Raw genomic sequence first — 15,200 nt, forward strand, 5'->3', positions numbered from 1 at the left:
GCGGTAACACTACACATCCCCGCTCATCCATATGTTGTGTGTGTTACGTTCACATTGGCAGTGACTCAAACCCAATGGTAAGAACACACAGGAAATACAGGAGGTAGAAACGTCAGCAAAGCTGATCATGAAGAGAACGTGGAGCCAAACAGGGACTTTATCATGAGGATTTGGGAAACCTATACAACATTAAAAATGTTGGGGAGGAAGTTTTAATACAAGGATGAGCCAATCATTTATTGCTCTATGACATTAATTAAATCTTTTTCCTGATATTTGGTCCCTAGAATAGAAAAACAAACCGCCATTTTCCTCCCATAAAGCTTGACTTAAACTGAACTTTCACCATTATTCTGTTAGCGGGAACATTAACCATGTAAGCAGAGACTCTGTTTGGGGTGGGGTGAAGAAAAGTGTATAGGACAGAGTAAACCGCACTCCTTTTGTCTACTATAGAAATAAAATTACCTTACAGGTATTATTAAAGCAAACATTTTAAACAAGAAAAAGAAACCTGAGAAAATGTGACACAGCTGGATGATAACCAGCATAGACGGTCAATTTTTAATTATTCTAAATAAAAAAAAAACTTATCAGAACCAAATTGAGTCACCATGACAAGAAAACATTGAAATAACAAAAAACTTCATTTTTTTTAAGTCACATAAAGTTTGGTGCTTTAAAAAGAAAAACTTGAATAAAAAAACTAATTTGAAACAATGCCAGTAATGGTGTGGTAAATGGCCTTTTGGTCTTTTCCATTATTTTTCTTTTTGTTTTTTGTTACTATCATTAACCGTTTTCTCAGTTTAAAATGACAAGGTGATATATAAATAATGATTACTAAGACAGCACATCAAAGATTGATTACTATTTTAGACAAGTACAACTTACAATACATAAAAATGATCAGCTATGGCTCAATATTTTTACGTTTCCTGCCTTTTTAATCACCAATTGTTGCCATTCTGTCACCTTGTCCCCCCACAAACAGACAAGAGAACTACAGACACAGACACACAAAAGCACAGATTTAAACTTAAAATGTTAGCATAAAAAATGAGCTATAGTGGGGTGGAGGTTGAAATCAGTCTGTGTTCTGCAAAGGTTTAAAATCCAAGTGTAAAGATCAACACCCAAAGTGTCAAATAAAGACAAAAAAGTTGACATTTATGCTGCTCATAATCAGTATTCTTCCTTTAAAATACAGTGCTTTGGTACAAAAAATAAGGTCTTCCTCTACGCCACGTGTCAAAATTGTGGCCCGCAATTTTATTTTATGAGGCCCGCGAGAGCATAAAAGCTTTTAATTTCTTGAAATTTTTTCTTGTTGATTACATATTATTTATGTGTAGCTACTGTTGTAATTATTCAATGTTTGCAGGTATGTGTGCATGCAGACAAGTTGTTTTCATCCAGTCATTAGTTGGATGCAAGGCTGTGTGCAGCCTTTTTTGTAAAGTGTTACACGTGTAACATGTTCTTTGCAGCTCAGCTTTGTTATTTTTCTTTATTCAGTTTTCGTTTATTCAGTGGAAAAAATGTCAAAGGACTTGTGCTAGAGTCACAAGTTGTGTTTTCTATGCAACTGTAATTGACACTTTAAAAAGTTATAATTAATAAATATTGAGTAAGTTAACATTAAGGAGTAGTTGCATTTATTTTTCATTACATTTAGTTACATGTATAAGTTATATCTGGCCCTTTGAGGACAGCTACTATGCTGATGTGGCCCTCAGTGAAAATGAGTTTGACACCCCTGCTCTACGAAGATGACTGAATCTTATATTTTATAAACATTTTTTTTCAGGAGGGCAAACTACTTAGGGATCAATGAATCCTTTTTATGGATCAATGTGGACATCAAGGTGTCATCTGAAGATAAGTTTTGACATCTGGACTTATTGGATTTATTGCCCTTTGCCTAGTGAAAAACTTCGATAAGAAATCCAGATGTCAGGACTGAACTTCAAGACATCCTTTTCCACTATTTCAAAAAAAGTCTACAAACCATTTTTTCTTTTAAACGACTGTTCACACAGGTTCCAACATCTTCAGAGAAAAAATCATAGAGTACTTTCAGTTATGGTGAGAACTTGACACTTATTGTGGCTGAAAGTATTGTATCACCATATCACTCTGGGACATAGGGTAACAATTCTACACATTCATTTTCACTGGTTTTATTATAAAGAATCAAACCTATTTGTAGATTTTTTTTCAGAGATAGTCCTAAAGTTTGATCTTCAAGTTCAAAGTGGATGTCTATGTAGAAAGGGGCTTTAATGAAAACATGAAAAAAATCTTAATGGACAGAGAGTATACTGAACTGCATTATATCCATTGAACAACTGGTCTGTTTCCTGTTTGGGTATTGTTAGACAATCATTTTCTGTGGATCACCCTGTAGAGCAGCAATGAACAAGAGCTACTGGATAATAGATGCGTACGAAACTCAAAATGCGTTCAATTCAAATTCCATGCTGGCGATGATTTGCTACGATTTGAAAAAATATGCACGCAGGGTCTAACCCCCCTCCTCCAGCGTATGGTCTGTACATTGGTGAAAATGAGCATAACCGTGATAGGCCTTAAGAGAAACACATTTGTTCCAATTTCTGTCTTAGTCATCATGACAATTAAAAAAATCCTTTCTGAAAACAAAAGCAAAAGAAATCTGGAATGCAGAGAAAGGAGTACATCTATAAATGAAAGACAACAAAGATTGTTTGGCAGTTAGCTCTTTCATAATGGGTGAGATGCCTCAAAGAGTACGCTTGTGTAAATGACTGGTCTTATGTTTGCATACATTCAAGCTAATTAACATTTAGGAGATTCTTTGGTTTGTTTAAAATCCCCTTTGAAAGTTTGAACTGTCAACTTTCCTCATACCTTTACAGGTAGCACTTCCTGATTGGTGAAAGGATCATTAGCAAACATAGTATGTTTAGGACTTAAACCTTTGTCAAGACATTTAGGTTTTCCTTTTTGGACTGTAAGGCTTCAATGAAATCCTGTTAACCTAGGTGATGTGTTTGTGATCATTACCATACTAGAAAATCCAGCAATGTTTTTATCCTCAATGTTCTAGACTGGTGAAAGTAGGGTTTTTACCCAAAAATCTCTCAATACGTGGGAGTCCATACAGTAAAGCCGCCTCAAACCATTATATTTCCACTACATTGCTTCATAGTGGGTACACCGAGTAGCATATACTTAAGAACTGTCTCATCTGACTACATGACCTTCCCTCAATCCTCCTCTGGATCATCCAGATGGTCTCTGGAGAACTTTAGATAGACCTGGAAATGTGCTGGCTTAATTAGGCAGACCTCTGGAGCTCTGCAGGATTTAAATCCACTACAACATTATGTGTTACCAATGACAACCTTTAGTTACTGTGGTACTGTGCTCTCTTCGAGCCATTGTCCAGCTTAGGGATGCAATCTAATTGATTAAGGGTGTGGACAGGTGTCTTCTATACAGGTAGCCAGTTTAAACAGGAACCGTTAACACAAGTAACAAGTGGAGGATGGAGAGCTTCCTAAAGAAGAAGCAACACGTCTGTGAGGGACAGAATTCCTACTTTTTTGTTGGAGATAAATTCTTTTTTTGCACCATTTGACCTCTGCAACATTTTACAAATAATGGTGTATGATTTAAATTGAATACAATGGAATTTCCAGAATTCTCTTTTCCATTCCACCTCAGATGAACTTATACAAAAAAACATAGCGAATTACAGTTCAAATTTCGGTAATTACTAAAATTACTCTACTATAGAAACCCTCGTTACTTAGGTTTTGTAGGCTCCGTCATTTTCTCTCGGTGAAAAAAAACTAAATGTCGGTTAATAATAATAAAAATAATGATTGCGTACATGGCGCATTCGCATGTACCCATTGATTTGGGGATTGGTCAAAGTACAGGAATGCCCTCTTTGCTGCAGTCACATTGCTTTCCAAACTGGCTCAAAGATGAGACGAAAAGAAATGCAGCAATGAGTCTTCTTATCCCCGAGGAGCAGCAGAGCGGAGACCTGAACCGGGTCCTGATGTGTCGGTTGTGATTGAAACAACTTTAAAACCGCTCTTTGGTGTAAAAGACAAGAATCGGCTCCTTCCTGGAAGTCAGTTTTTCTATGTTAAATCGACCTTACTTTTGTTTTTTTTAAGCGGTCAATGCGCTTACTCATTGTGAGGGAATACATGAGGTCAGCTAAAATGAACATGGAAGCATTAAACAGTTGTTTTCAGAAGAGTGGCATAATTTCAGATGTGATAGATATAAATAAAGACGTCACAGGTTTTTTCCACATCTCACTTTGAGCTGTGACATTGACCACATGTGTTGAAACTTATTTTTGTGACATTTTTCACAATGCTGTCTGAATTCTAATGAAGCCAGGTTGTGTCTTGAACCAGGTTCATACTTTGTATGAGATCACTGCTTCAAAAATAAGTTACATAAAGGACAAGAGGATCTTGTTTGTGCTGCTTTTACATTTGAAAATTTGTATATGAGAGGGAAAAAAAGTCAAGTAATGAGTAGTGAATTACTTTTTTAAATAGGTAATAAGTAAAGTAATTTAATTAAAATTTGGATCCAGTAACTTAGTAAAGTAATCAATTACTTTTTAGAAGTAATTTAACTAACACTGATTATGATGAACATTTTAGACCTCTCTCATTTTTTAAGTGGGACAACTTGTAGAATAACTTTTTCTTCCCTCATTGTATGCAAAGTTGATGCTATTCATGGGTCTTTAATGTTTCTTTTTTACGGAGCCCCTGTCCTGACATGGAAAAAGTAAAATCTATCTCATTCCCACAAATTAATATCTTGTTCCCACAAATTAACACAGAGACACGGAAGTAGCGGATGTAAAGTGACTATGTCCGGAGAATCGCTGCGGTATGCCGAAGCAGCAAGCTTGGGCATCCTAAATCTTATGATATTTTTCTTATATTGATGGAGACAATAATAAATGGATCATTCTTGTTTTTCTTTTTCCTTTCTTAAACGAATGTGGGTCACAGAGACACGGAAGTTACCGCTGAACGCGGCTTTTGCGACAGGACGGAGAACATATCCGTGTTTATAAATGACTTATGACGTGAATAATTAATTCGTGCACACGAAGTAATTATTTTGTGGAGATGGAATATTATTTTGTGGAAACAAGATATTAATTGGTGGGAACGAGAAATAATTTATTTTTACCTTGTCAGGACACGGGCTCCGTACGTGTTGGTTATTTTGTTAAGTGTTTCTTTGTGTGTTCAAGAGACGATTAATAGTTTGGTCTGGTGCTGGGAGAAGCCAGCCACAGATAAGAGCTTCAGCTTTTGAGGGTAATGTCAACATCTTGGTGCTGCAATTCTACTGATTTGCTTTCCTGATAGCCAATTATTCTTTCTGATCATAGTTTAGAGGAGAGGTGGGCACTGAGGGCCGCATTCCTGCATGTTTTCCAGCATACCCTGCTCTGGCATGTCCTGATTGGCTGGACACACCTGAACCAGGTAATCAGCCATGAGTAGAGCAAGACTATCTAGAAATCATGCAGACACCGGCCCTCGAGGCCTGGAATTGCCCACCCCTGGTTTAGAGCTAAATTGTTTCTTTGTTTGGAACCAAACTCTTAAAACAATTTTGGAACATGTTTTTTTGGTCATCTCTTCTGAGGATTTGGAGTTTCTCCGGTGACTTTGGCATACTCACTTAAGGTCCCACTTCAGTGAAAGAAGAAAGTGTTTTTGGTGTTTTTAACATGTCCTTGAGGCATTTTTCTGATGATGGAGGACATTTATTAGGAAAATTAAGCTTAAAATTGCATTTCTGAATATTTCTTTATTCAAATTGTTGTGAATCAGAAGCAAGTAAAAAAAAAGTGTTTGAAAAAAAGCGTATTTATTTTGTAGAAAATACACTGGATTGGCCACGAAGTCCCTACTCAGCAAGAGGGAGGTGTTGCTCTATCTTATTGGTCCTGCTCACAACTCCAGGTTGAATTACTAATGAACCCCTGCAGCTCGGCAGAAACTATGTCCTACAGAACGACACAGGTTTATTGATTTTGCCTAAAAACGGCCCAATCATAACTAAAAGACCACTGGGAAGGCTTTGGAAGTAGATCGGAGTGGGTCTCCAATGGAGTGCGACAGAATGGATTGGCTGTGTCTAATCACTCGAAAATGACTAACTGAAAGAGCACGGCATCAGTTTACGAGGGCATCATGCTGGTTGTATTGCTCATCTTTGTGCCTTTGAGCAAGGCTAATGGCAGGCTTTTCTTACTTATGACTATGGTTTATTGTCTGGATAGTTGAACTACATACATCCTCACTGCAGCAATAACCCAGCAACCCAGAACCAATTATGTTAACGAGTAAACAGGAGGAGAGAGGTCAAAGGTCAGCAAACCATGAACATGCATAAGGAAAGGGTGTGGTTATGTGTAAAAACATCTGTTCTTTTTCCTGATCCTGAGCCCACCAGACCGTCCTCTGCAGGCTACAAACAGACACGTCAATGATTAACTTTAAACACCACCTGTGAATCAGAGAGCATCATGGGAGCAGCGCCAAACCCACTAAAATGACAATGAGAGGAACATCCAACATCCATCCATTTAGTCAACGGAAAGAGAAAGCCGCTGGATGAAGGAGCGTGTGGCCTCGTGGCCGAACAGACTCTGGAAGCAGCAGATGATCAGAGCCGCATCGCTTCCACTTCTCCAAAAAACAAAACAGCTTTTCATGAATACAATGGCTGCTCCTTTCCTATACTCCAATCCAAACCACAGCACACATGAAGGCTGCAGGGATGACGTCCGCAGAGGTCAAGAAGGCACCGACAGTGTCCATCCATCTGCAGCCTCGGCCTCAAAGCCACTGGCCTTACATTCAACCGCTTATCTGACTCTTATGCAACACTAAGGACATACGGTGAGAAAAAACAGGGGTGGTCCTTAAAGTCCCACTCTGATCATCTTTTAATCTATTGTAAAAGCGTTCTCAGTTGTCTTTTAAGTGATGATTTAGCCAAAAAAAAAACACCAGTCGTTTTCTAGGTCATAGTTTCCGCAGATTGGCCGTAGCTTACTAGAAATTCACTTCTGAGTTGTGGGTGTGACGTTCGGTGCAGATCAATGCAGCTCCTACTGCCCGTCACCCATCTGTTTACCCGCTCTCAGCCCCTTACACCCCAAACTCGACACTTTACTGGGGCAACAAATTAGCGAGCAATATTGAAGCCATCCAGCCGTACAGCTTTGATCCAGATTCCAGCTCAGACGAGGAAACTGAAGACGTACACGGATCTATTTGTCTGCAAGTGGATCCATCAGAATGGAGCTTAGCGGCTGAGTAGCTCGGTTGGTGAGGTGAGAGGTTACCATACAGGAATCCAGGGTTCGATTCCCGGAGAGGAACAAACAATGGTACTGGGGGCAATTACCATAGCAATGGCGAGCAGTTAACATCACTCAGTGAGGGTGCCTTAGGCAAGACCCTTAACGCTACTGCCTCCGGAGCGCAGTTAAGCTGCAGCTCACCGCTCCCCCAGGGGATGGGTCAAATGCGGAGAAGAATTTCCCCATTGAGGGATAAATAAAGTATACGAAAAAAAAAAAAAAGCAGAGAAGGAACCTTATGTATTCTGATCGTAAAAAAATACAATCTCTCTCAAACGGCATTCATTCGTCTGCTCCCTATTCATAACAATTTGGCTGAAGAAATACTCAGAAATGCAATCTTGAGCTTAATCATCAGAAAAATGCCCCAAGAACGTGTTTAAAAACACCAAAAAAATTATTGTTATCGGAAAGGTTTAAGGCCAAAGAAAAATGTAAAAAGATGGCAGGATAATAACTGAGATTGGGCTGGAAGCAGATCCTACCGACGTGGTGTCAGGACAAAAAAAGGTTTTAAAAAAAGCAAAAACAAACGTAGGGCAGACCGTTTCCTGTTGATTTGTTTTCCTTTTCCCAGACCAATAGAAGGACAAAGACGCAGTTTACCTTGACAAGATTTGACCGCTGCCCTGCAGTCCTCCTCATGTCCATCATGACTATCAGTTACTCTTGATAACAGCTAACCCCCCCCCAAACATGTCAAGATAAATGACACCTTCATCCTTCCATGTGTCCATTCATCTGTTTATCTCGTCCGATCTCTGAGCACGAAGGATGAGCTGACCCAAAAAGTTCATTCAGGAAAACCACTTTAATGGTTTAACTTTGCCAGACAGCAAGCAGTTCATTTCACAAGCTGCAGCTTTGCGAGTTTACCAAACGAGCACAGCCGTCTGCAGCAGACAGCAGAGGAAGGGGAAACGTGTAGAATGCACAGATTTCTTTCCCCCCACTTACAGACTAGATGAGGTTTTCTAGTGAAAAACTGGTCAAAATAGTTTAAAAATAGACAAAGAAGTCTGAGCTACAACAGTAAAAGCGCTCATTTAAACTGAAAAGTGTTCCCAAAGAGCAGAAATCCTCTGTTAGTTCATCTGAAAAGCCCATCGAGACGACTGTTGTTGGGATTCTGGGCTATACAACTAAAATTGAATTGAAAAACAAATCCACAGATGTGACTTTTTGACTGTCCCAAACGAGGTCAGCTTGCCTGGAATAAAAAAAAATTCCAAATCGCCCCGGAGACCACAAAGAGCGGATCATGATGCCAGGCTAATCCCTGTTTAACTCTTGTGCTATCCTGGGAACTTTAACATTGGGAGTTGGGTCATCTAGACCCACTAGACAGTGCGTTAAACCTTTTTTCTTCAATGATTTGTGATCTTCACCGGTGTCCATGGATTACATGAAATCTTTCCACCTTTATCCACCTTTTTCATGGTAGGGCGAACACATCAAAGTAAGGGTGGGGTCATCTAAGATAACACAAGGGTTAAATTTCAGAGCTCTTGGGCCGACTTGGTGATCGGGTCCTGCTGGTTTTCTTGCATCTTCTAGAAGTCTGCATTCTTGAAGCACACAGACAGACTACTATGCAAGACTGTGTGCAAAGCTGCTCACTTTTCCCCTTTCAGCACCGTGGCTTGTGTTAGGAAACCACACCATCACCCCGTCATGTCAGAACAAGACAAGAAGCCGCTTCCTGACATGATTTCATAGCCGTTTGCTTCATCATAGCCTGCAAAGACTGAGCAGGATTAACACAGACTGACTGAGGAGCCAGGAAACTAGACATGCCACATGTGTGGAGGGGGGGGGGGGGGAAAACACACATTTACATTAAATATAAAGATCCCTGGAGGTGGATTTAGGTGTAAATGAACTCAGCTTTTCATTAAATAGTACTTTTAAAAGAAAATTGTTATTAGTTGTCCCCTTAAAAACGATGAGAAACGTAAAACTAGAAGTGAAAATGGCTCCATCCTCATCCAAACTACTAAATTACTTTTACAAACCATTTTATCACACATAAAAAAAAAATTTACAATAAGGATTCACTCAAACCCATAGAAAATCCGCCCCCCGCCCACCAGGGTAACATTTTAAACAGTTAAGCGTGTTCTCCAAGTGGCCAACAGGTGAAGTATTTCCGGACAGGACTCACCTGGCCATGTTGACGAACGCCACAGGTAGCTCTCTGCGTTTTGAGAGAATCTGACACTCACCTTTTTATATGGCTTGAAACCTGCCGGAGGGCTTTTCACTGTTCTAATCATGATTTCCTGAAAGTGAAAGTACGCAGCGGCAGTGGAGGTTGCCGGTTAGAAGCTCCGGCAGACATACTTCCTCTCTTCCTCCTCCTCCTCCTCCAGCATCAAAAGTCAAGGCACGTCATGAAAGCAACTGAAATTCTTTCAACATAAAAGCTTTTCCGGTGGGGAGGATTCACAAAAAACCCTTAAAAGTGTCTCAAAATAAGTTCGAATGGTATTAAAAAGCGGAATATAAATAATAATAATATTTATATCAAAGTTTTGTTAAATCCGTATTGAAATTTCAAAGTTTAACTTCTTATGTTAAGGCTTAACATAAAAAAAACTGTTTCCGGTTAGCTAACATTTTAGCTAGCTTGCGGTGGTAAACAAAACATTTGTGATTAACATTTTGTATTTTTGTGTTCCAAGAAAACTGTATTTCAATAAAGCATTGAATATTGTAGACTTGCTGACCTTTAGTTGTAATAAAATAAAAAGTTTACACATGTTTAGTCACTTTAAGTGAAAACATAACTTTTTTTTACTAAATGATGCAGTTATGTAAATAAATAAAGACATTCATGTATTTTACATTAAGTGCGTATGTGCGTTGTTGTTTTTTTTCACAAGACAAAAAATGCTTATAAAAAGAAAAAATACTTCAAGGAAAAAGTATGCGGTTGATGTGGTTTGTAGTGAGTTGCAGGAGTTGGTGACAAAACCAAATAGTGCAAAACGCATGCTCAACAACAACAAGGAGTCTTTTATTTCAGTCATAGCAAAGTCCTTAAAGACTCAGAATGAACTAATCTTTAAATTTAAATTAAACAATATTCCGATACAGTGCGGAATAACCTTATAAAAAAACAAAACGTATTTAGTCAGCCACCAATTGTGCAAGTTCTCCTACTTAAAAAAAGATGAAAGACCAGTAATTTTCATCATAGTTATACCTCAACTATGAGAGACAAAATGAGAGAACTAAATCCAGAAAATCACATTGTCTGGTTTTTAAAGAATTTACCTGTATATTATGGTGGAAAATAAGTATTTGGTCAATAACAAAAGTACAACTCAATATTTTGTTATATGCCCTTTGTTGGCAATGACACCAGTCAAACAGAGGTTTTCACTCAAAATCTGATGATACATGGCCTCATTCATTCTTTCCTTTAAACAGATTTGTCGTCCTGGTCCCTGGCTGAAAAACAGTCCTGATGCATGATGCTTCCACCTCCATGCTTTACAGTGTTCTTTTGATGCAACTCAGCATTCTTTCTCCTCCAAACACGACGAGCAGGGTTCTTACCAAAAAGGCTATTCTCGTTTTATCTGACCATAAGACATTCTCCCAGTCTTCTTCTGGATCATCCAAATGCTCTGTAGCAAACTTTAGACGGGCCTGCACATGTACTGGCTTTAGCAGGGGGACACGTCTGGCCCTGCAGGGTTTGAGTCCCTGGTGGCGTAGTGTGTTATTGATGGTAGCCGTTGGTACTTTGGTTCCAGCTCTCTGCAGGTCATTCACTGGGTCCCCCGTGTGGTTCTGGGATTTTTGCTCACCGTTCTTGTGGTCATTTTGGCCCCACGGGGTGAGATCTTGTGGGGATCAGATGAAGAGAGATTATATCAGTGGTCTTGTGCGTCTTCCATTTCCTAATAATTGCTCCCACAGTTGATTTCTTCACACCGAGCTGCTTACCTATTGCAGATTCAGTATTCACAGCCAAGTGCAGGTCAACAATTTGGTTTCTGGTGTCCTTAGACAGCTCTTTGGTCTTGGCCATAGTGGAGTTTGGTGTTACTGTTTAAGGTTGTGGACAGGTGTCTTTACTATAGATAACCAGTTCAAACAAGTGTCATTAATACAGGTAACCAGTGGAGGACAGAGGATCCTCTTAAAGAAACAATTACAGGTCTGTGAGAGCCAGAAATCTTGCTTGTTTGTAGATGACCAAACAAATTAAAATAAATTCTTTAAAAATCAGACAATGTGATTTTCTGGATTTCTTTTCTCATTTAGTCTCTCATAGTTGAGGTTTATCTATGATGAAAATTACAGGCCTCTCTTATCTTTTTATGTGGGAGAACTTGCACAACTGGAGTCTGACTAAATACCTTTTTGCCCTGCTGTAAATGTTGGCAAACTTAGTCCAGACTCTCCTTGACGCTGTGCAGCGATCTATGTTTACATTTAAACCTAACATTTAGCCTTTGAGAGGTTCCTTTATATTACTGAATACTTAAGGGCAAAACAATAAGGGTTAATTAATTAATAAATATCTGCTGTCCCAGCATTTCTCCAGCTAACTTTACTCAAACAGATAATTTTTTTGTTTTCATGTCACGTCATTAGCTCTGGTTAATTTTAAACCCAGGTCCGGAACAAAAGAATGCCATCAAATGACATAGTTCCTGTTTAAGACAGGCTATTCTATACAAATGATCACCACAACACAAAAACAGAACCATTTGTCTGCAGTTTGTTTCATATCCAGACTTCGTTGTTCTGATCAGATTTCATCAGATAGTTTGTGTCTTTGCTTCACAGAGTGATGTCAAAGCTCAGTTTTAAACTTCAATTTTCCTCTTCAGACGTATACAAACACATGGCTGATGTTTTCCTGTCAGATGCTGGTTGCTCGTCTGTCGATTTGTTGCGCCATTCACAACGGGCCTTTCGGTTTCGCACCTTCAGTTGTTGGTAGCTCTGCCTCAGGTGTTCCGGTCTGCTTCTACTGTAGGAATACAGATGACTTCACGCAAACCAGTCCTACTACTGTTGATTTCTTTCTGGGTGTGTAATAGCAAAGCTCCTCTCACTCATGCAGCTTTCAATCATTATTTGATTTCTTTTTTTTTTTTAAACTGTTTTAGTACAGATGGATCCCTTTTATAAAATAAAAAAAAATCAATTTCTTCATTTGAATTCAACACTTTTTTCTTTTGGACTTTTTGTTCAAATTTGGCGATCTCCTTTCTGGAACGGACAGTTCGGTGACAGTCCTAACATAACTTAAGGTGCCTGCAGACATGGCAGTTATGTTAAAACCAAAAGTAAAACACAGTGACAACAATAATGTGTGATGCACATATATTAAGGATACAATGTATGAAATAATAAAGACACATTTCCATTGTACAAGCTTGAAGCTTTGAACCTAAGATCTGTACACGTTACAAAAACAGCATACTGCTTTGGCTGATTTAAATATTGTTCGGTAACAGACGATGACGGGAGTGTGGCCTTCATGCTTCAAAACCCCTGAGTAAGTCAGCATTGACACCTGGTTGGGACTGCACATGACTGGCAGTGGCGCTCTTCAGAGTCCAGCTTTTTTTTATTGGCGAAGAAAAAGACTGATTGTCCCGCGACGAAGGCCGAAAAAAGTCCTGACGTGTCGTTAAAACATTTATATCTCTGCCTTACGGTGTCCTTCCTATGTGTCCTGATGTTGCGAGGTCATGTGACTTCTGGGTTTATGTCACCCAGCCGTCCAGACGCATTCGCTTGGAGGTCGGGCTCTCGCCGCCCTCCGCCCGCCCCTCGGGGAGGGAGTGGAAGTCCGGCCTCGGCGGCTGCTCCTCGCGCTCGCTGCCGCCCTCGTGGGAGCTGCAGGACGAGCTTACGCTGTCTGCAGGAGACCTCCCCACCTCCGCTTGAGCGGACGAAGAGGAGTGAGGAAGAGGATGGGCCACGTATCCGGGCTGGCTGAGGAGGTCGCGGGGTGGGGAGAGGGGCTCCGCTTTGATGTTAATGTTGTGGTTTGTGCCGACGGAGAAGCTGGAGCTTCCTGACCTGCAAACACAGAGACACTGAGAGGCTGTGGAGTGGCAGCGCCACCTAGTGGAGCAGGACATTTCAAACTCAGATGACAAAGCCCAACTGACATGATCTTAGAACCAAAAGGGAAATATTTGCAATCAAACGGCTCCGCAATAACTCAACACATTTAGAGACGAGGTGCCCTTATAGCAAATGGGCATGTTTTTTTAAAATATAAAGCTTGAACAGGATGAAGAAACGGGGAAAAAAAAGGAAATATTTATCACATTTTCCCTCAGAGGAAGCATAAACAAAAGTGCCAGTCACTCAAATACAATTTGCATGTCAGTTTCCAAACAAACTAAAAGCAGAAGGACTTAACACAGCAAAAGAGGCTGAAATATGAAAACAGAGAAGTTAAAAAAATGACAAATAAATGAACTATTCAGTCGCTCATGTTCCCAAGCAGTCATTTCTAGAAATAATTACACCTTTAAAGAATTTAAATTAGATTTTTCATGTGCTAAAGTTAAAATAGAATAAGAAAAACAAACTTTTAACAACTAAAATTTATTTACCATTAAGAAGTCTTAAGTTAGCGTCTCCTAAAAATAGAACGTTTGTGTTTTAAAGCCTCCCAAAGAGTCTTATAAAAACGCTGCAGTCCATTTTTTTGTCTTGTTTTCATTTGTATGAGTTGATGAACCTGATTAATAAAGTAGACGGCAACAAAGGGGAATCCCAATAGACAAATATAGCGGTGAACACAAACACTCCAATCTCTCCTCTTCTCCTCGATTCCCAGTGCAGGTGAGCTGGCGCTTTCCAAATCTTTCTCCCAGGTGTTGCTAATTCCCAAATTAAACAGTTGAAACGTGTAAAACTACAAGGTAAACCAGGAAATGTGCACGCAAAACTACATTTTGGCTCTTACGTTATTTTTTGATGACAACGATGTAAATAGAAGAATCAATGAAGCCATAAAAAAACTATCTGCAGACCCCTTTTTCACCCCCCCTCGCTGACTGGGCGGATTCACGTCACCAAAACCTTTTGGACTTATAAGACAAAACAAGAACTTTCTGGAAGTTCTAACAGGAACTTCATACGTGCCTCAAAGCAAGAGTCAGACATGGCGGCGGTGTCATGAGCATCCAGTAATTTGTTGCTTTATGCTGCTTCATGGTTTTACCCCCCCCCCCCCCATCACCCTCCTATGATAAAAATGAATAAAGTTTGGCCTCGATTACTAAAGGGGTTTATTCAGACATACCTCTGGTTTGTCAGAAGATTCATAGATTCATAACCCCTATTGTTAAAGTAAAATATGTCCAACACAAGAGCCCCTCAGCTTTCATCTGTCTGCCCAGCTGTTGAACAGGACAAGTTAAAGAAAAAAAAAAAAAAGACGTGGCGGTGGAAGTGTAATGGTGTGGGGTTTGATTGGGGGCAGACCAACTTGACCTTTTTGATCAAAACAATCACACCTGTAAAGGAGAATCTCCTCTCACGGATCATGACGTAACGCTCAAGAGCACTTGGGTTCTGCAGCAGGCCCACCACCGACGTGAGAATTCAACTAAATCAAAGCTGTGAGCGGCGTCGTATGACGGCCCTACCTGCCCTGGTGCCCCCCTGTGCGGCTGATACACGGCCCCCACTCTCCTTCTTGCCTCTGCCACCCTGGTCAGAGCTGCACTTTTTCAATGTGGTGGTTTTATCTCCATAGCAACAGTTTAACTTTTTGGTTGCCTGGAGGTGA

The 15,200-nt window shown here is 39.9% G+C and overlaps 2 protein-coding genes across 10 annotated transcripts in view; both read right to left on the minus strand.

The window, feature by feature from the left end:
* mctp2b (multiple C2 domains, transmembrane 2b) overlaps positions 1–9,850 on the minus strand; it is a 49,297-nt gene extending 39,447 nt beyond the window's left edge. For 4 of the 8 annotated variants that reach the window (XM_023953690.2, XM_078944674.1, XM_023953689.2 and 1 more), the window contains exon 1: positions 9,582–9,787. In XM_023953690.2, coding sequence (XP_023809458.1) covers positions 9,582–9,589 — 8 coding nt within the window. In that variant the 5' untranslated portion in view covers positions 9,590–9,787. Of the gene's footprint in view, positions 1–9,581 lie in introns of all 8 variants that reach the window. The other 4 variants (XM_078944677.1, XM_078944675.1, XM_023953688.2 and 1 more) reach the window with 2 other exon arrangements.
* Positions 9,851–12,751: 2,901 nt separating this feature from the next.
* The window catches only part of LOC101165294 (myocyte-specific enhancer factor 2A), a 44,060-nt gene continuing 41,611 nt past the window's right edge, over positions 12,752–15,200 (minus strand). For both annotated transcript variants that reach the window (XM_020700728.3, XM_004067525.5), the window contains one exon: positions 12,752–13,471. In XM_020700728.3, coding sequence (XP_020556387.1) covers positions 13,153–13,471 — 319 coding nt within the window. In that variant the 3' untranslated portion in view covers positions 12,752–13,152. The remainder of the gene's footprint in view (positions 13,472–15,200) is intronic.

This window comes from Oryzias latipes, chromosome 3 (assembly GCF_053564925.1).
Source record: "Oryzias latipes strain Hd-rR chromosome 3, Olatipes_Hd-rR_3.1".
Lineage (NCBI taxonomy): Eukaryota > Metazoa > Chordata > Actinopteri > Beloniformes > Adrianichthyidae > Oryzias > Oryzias latipes.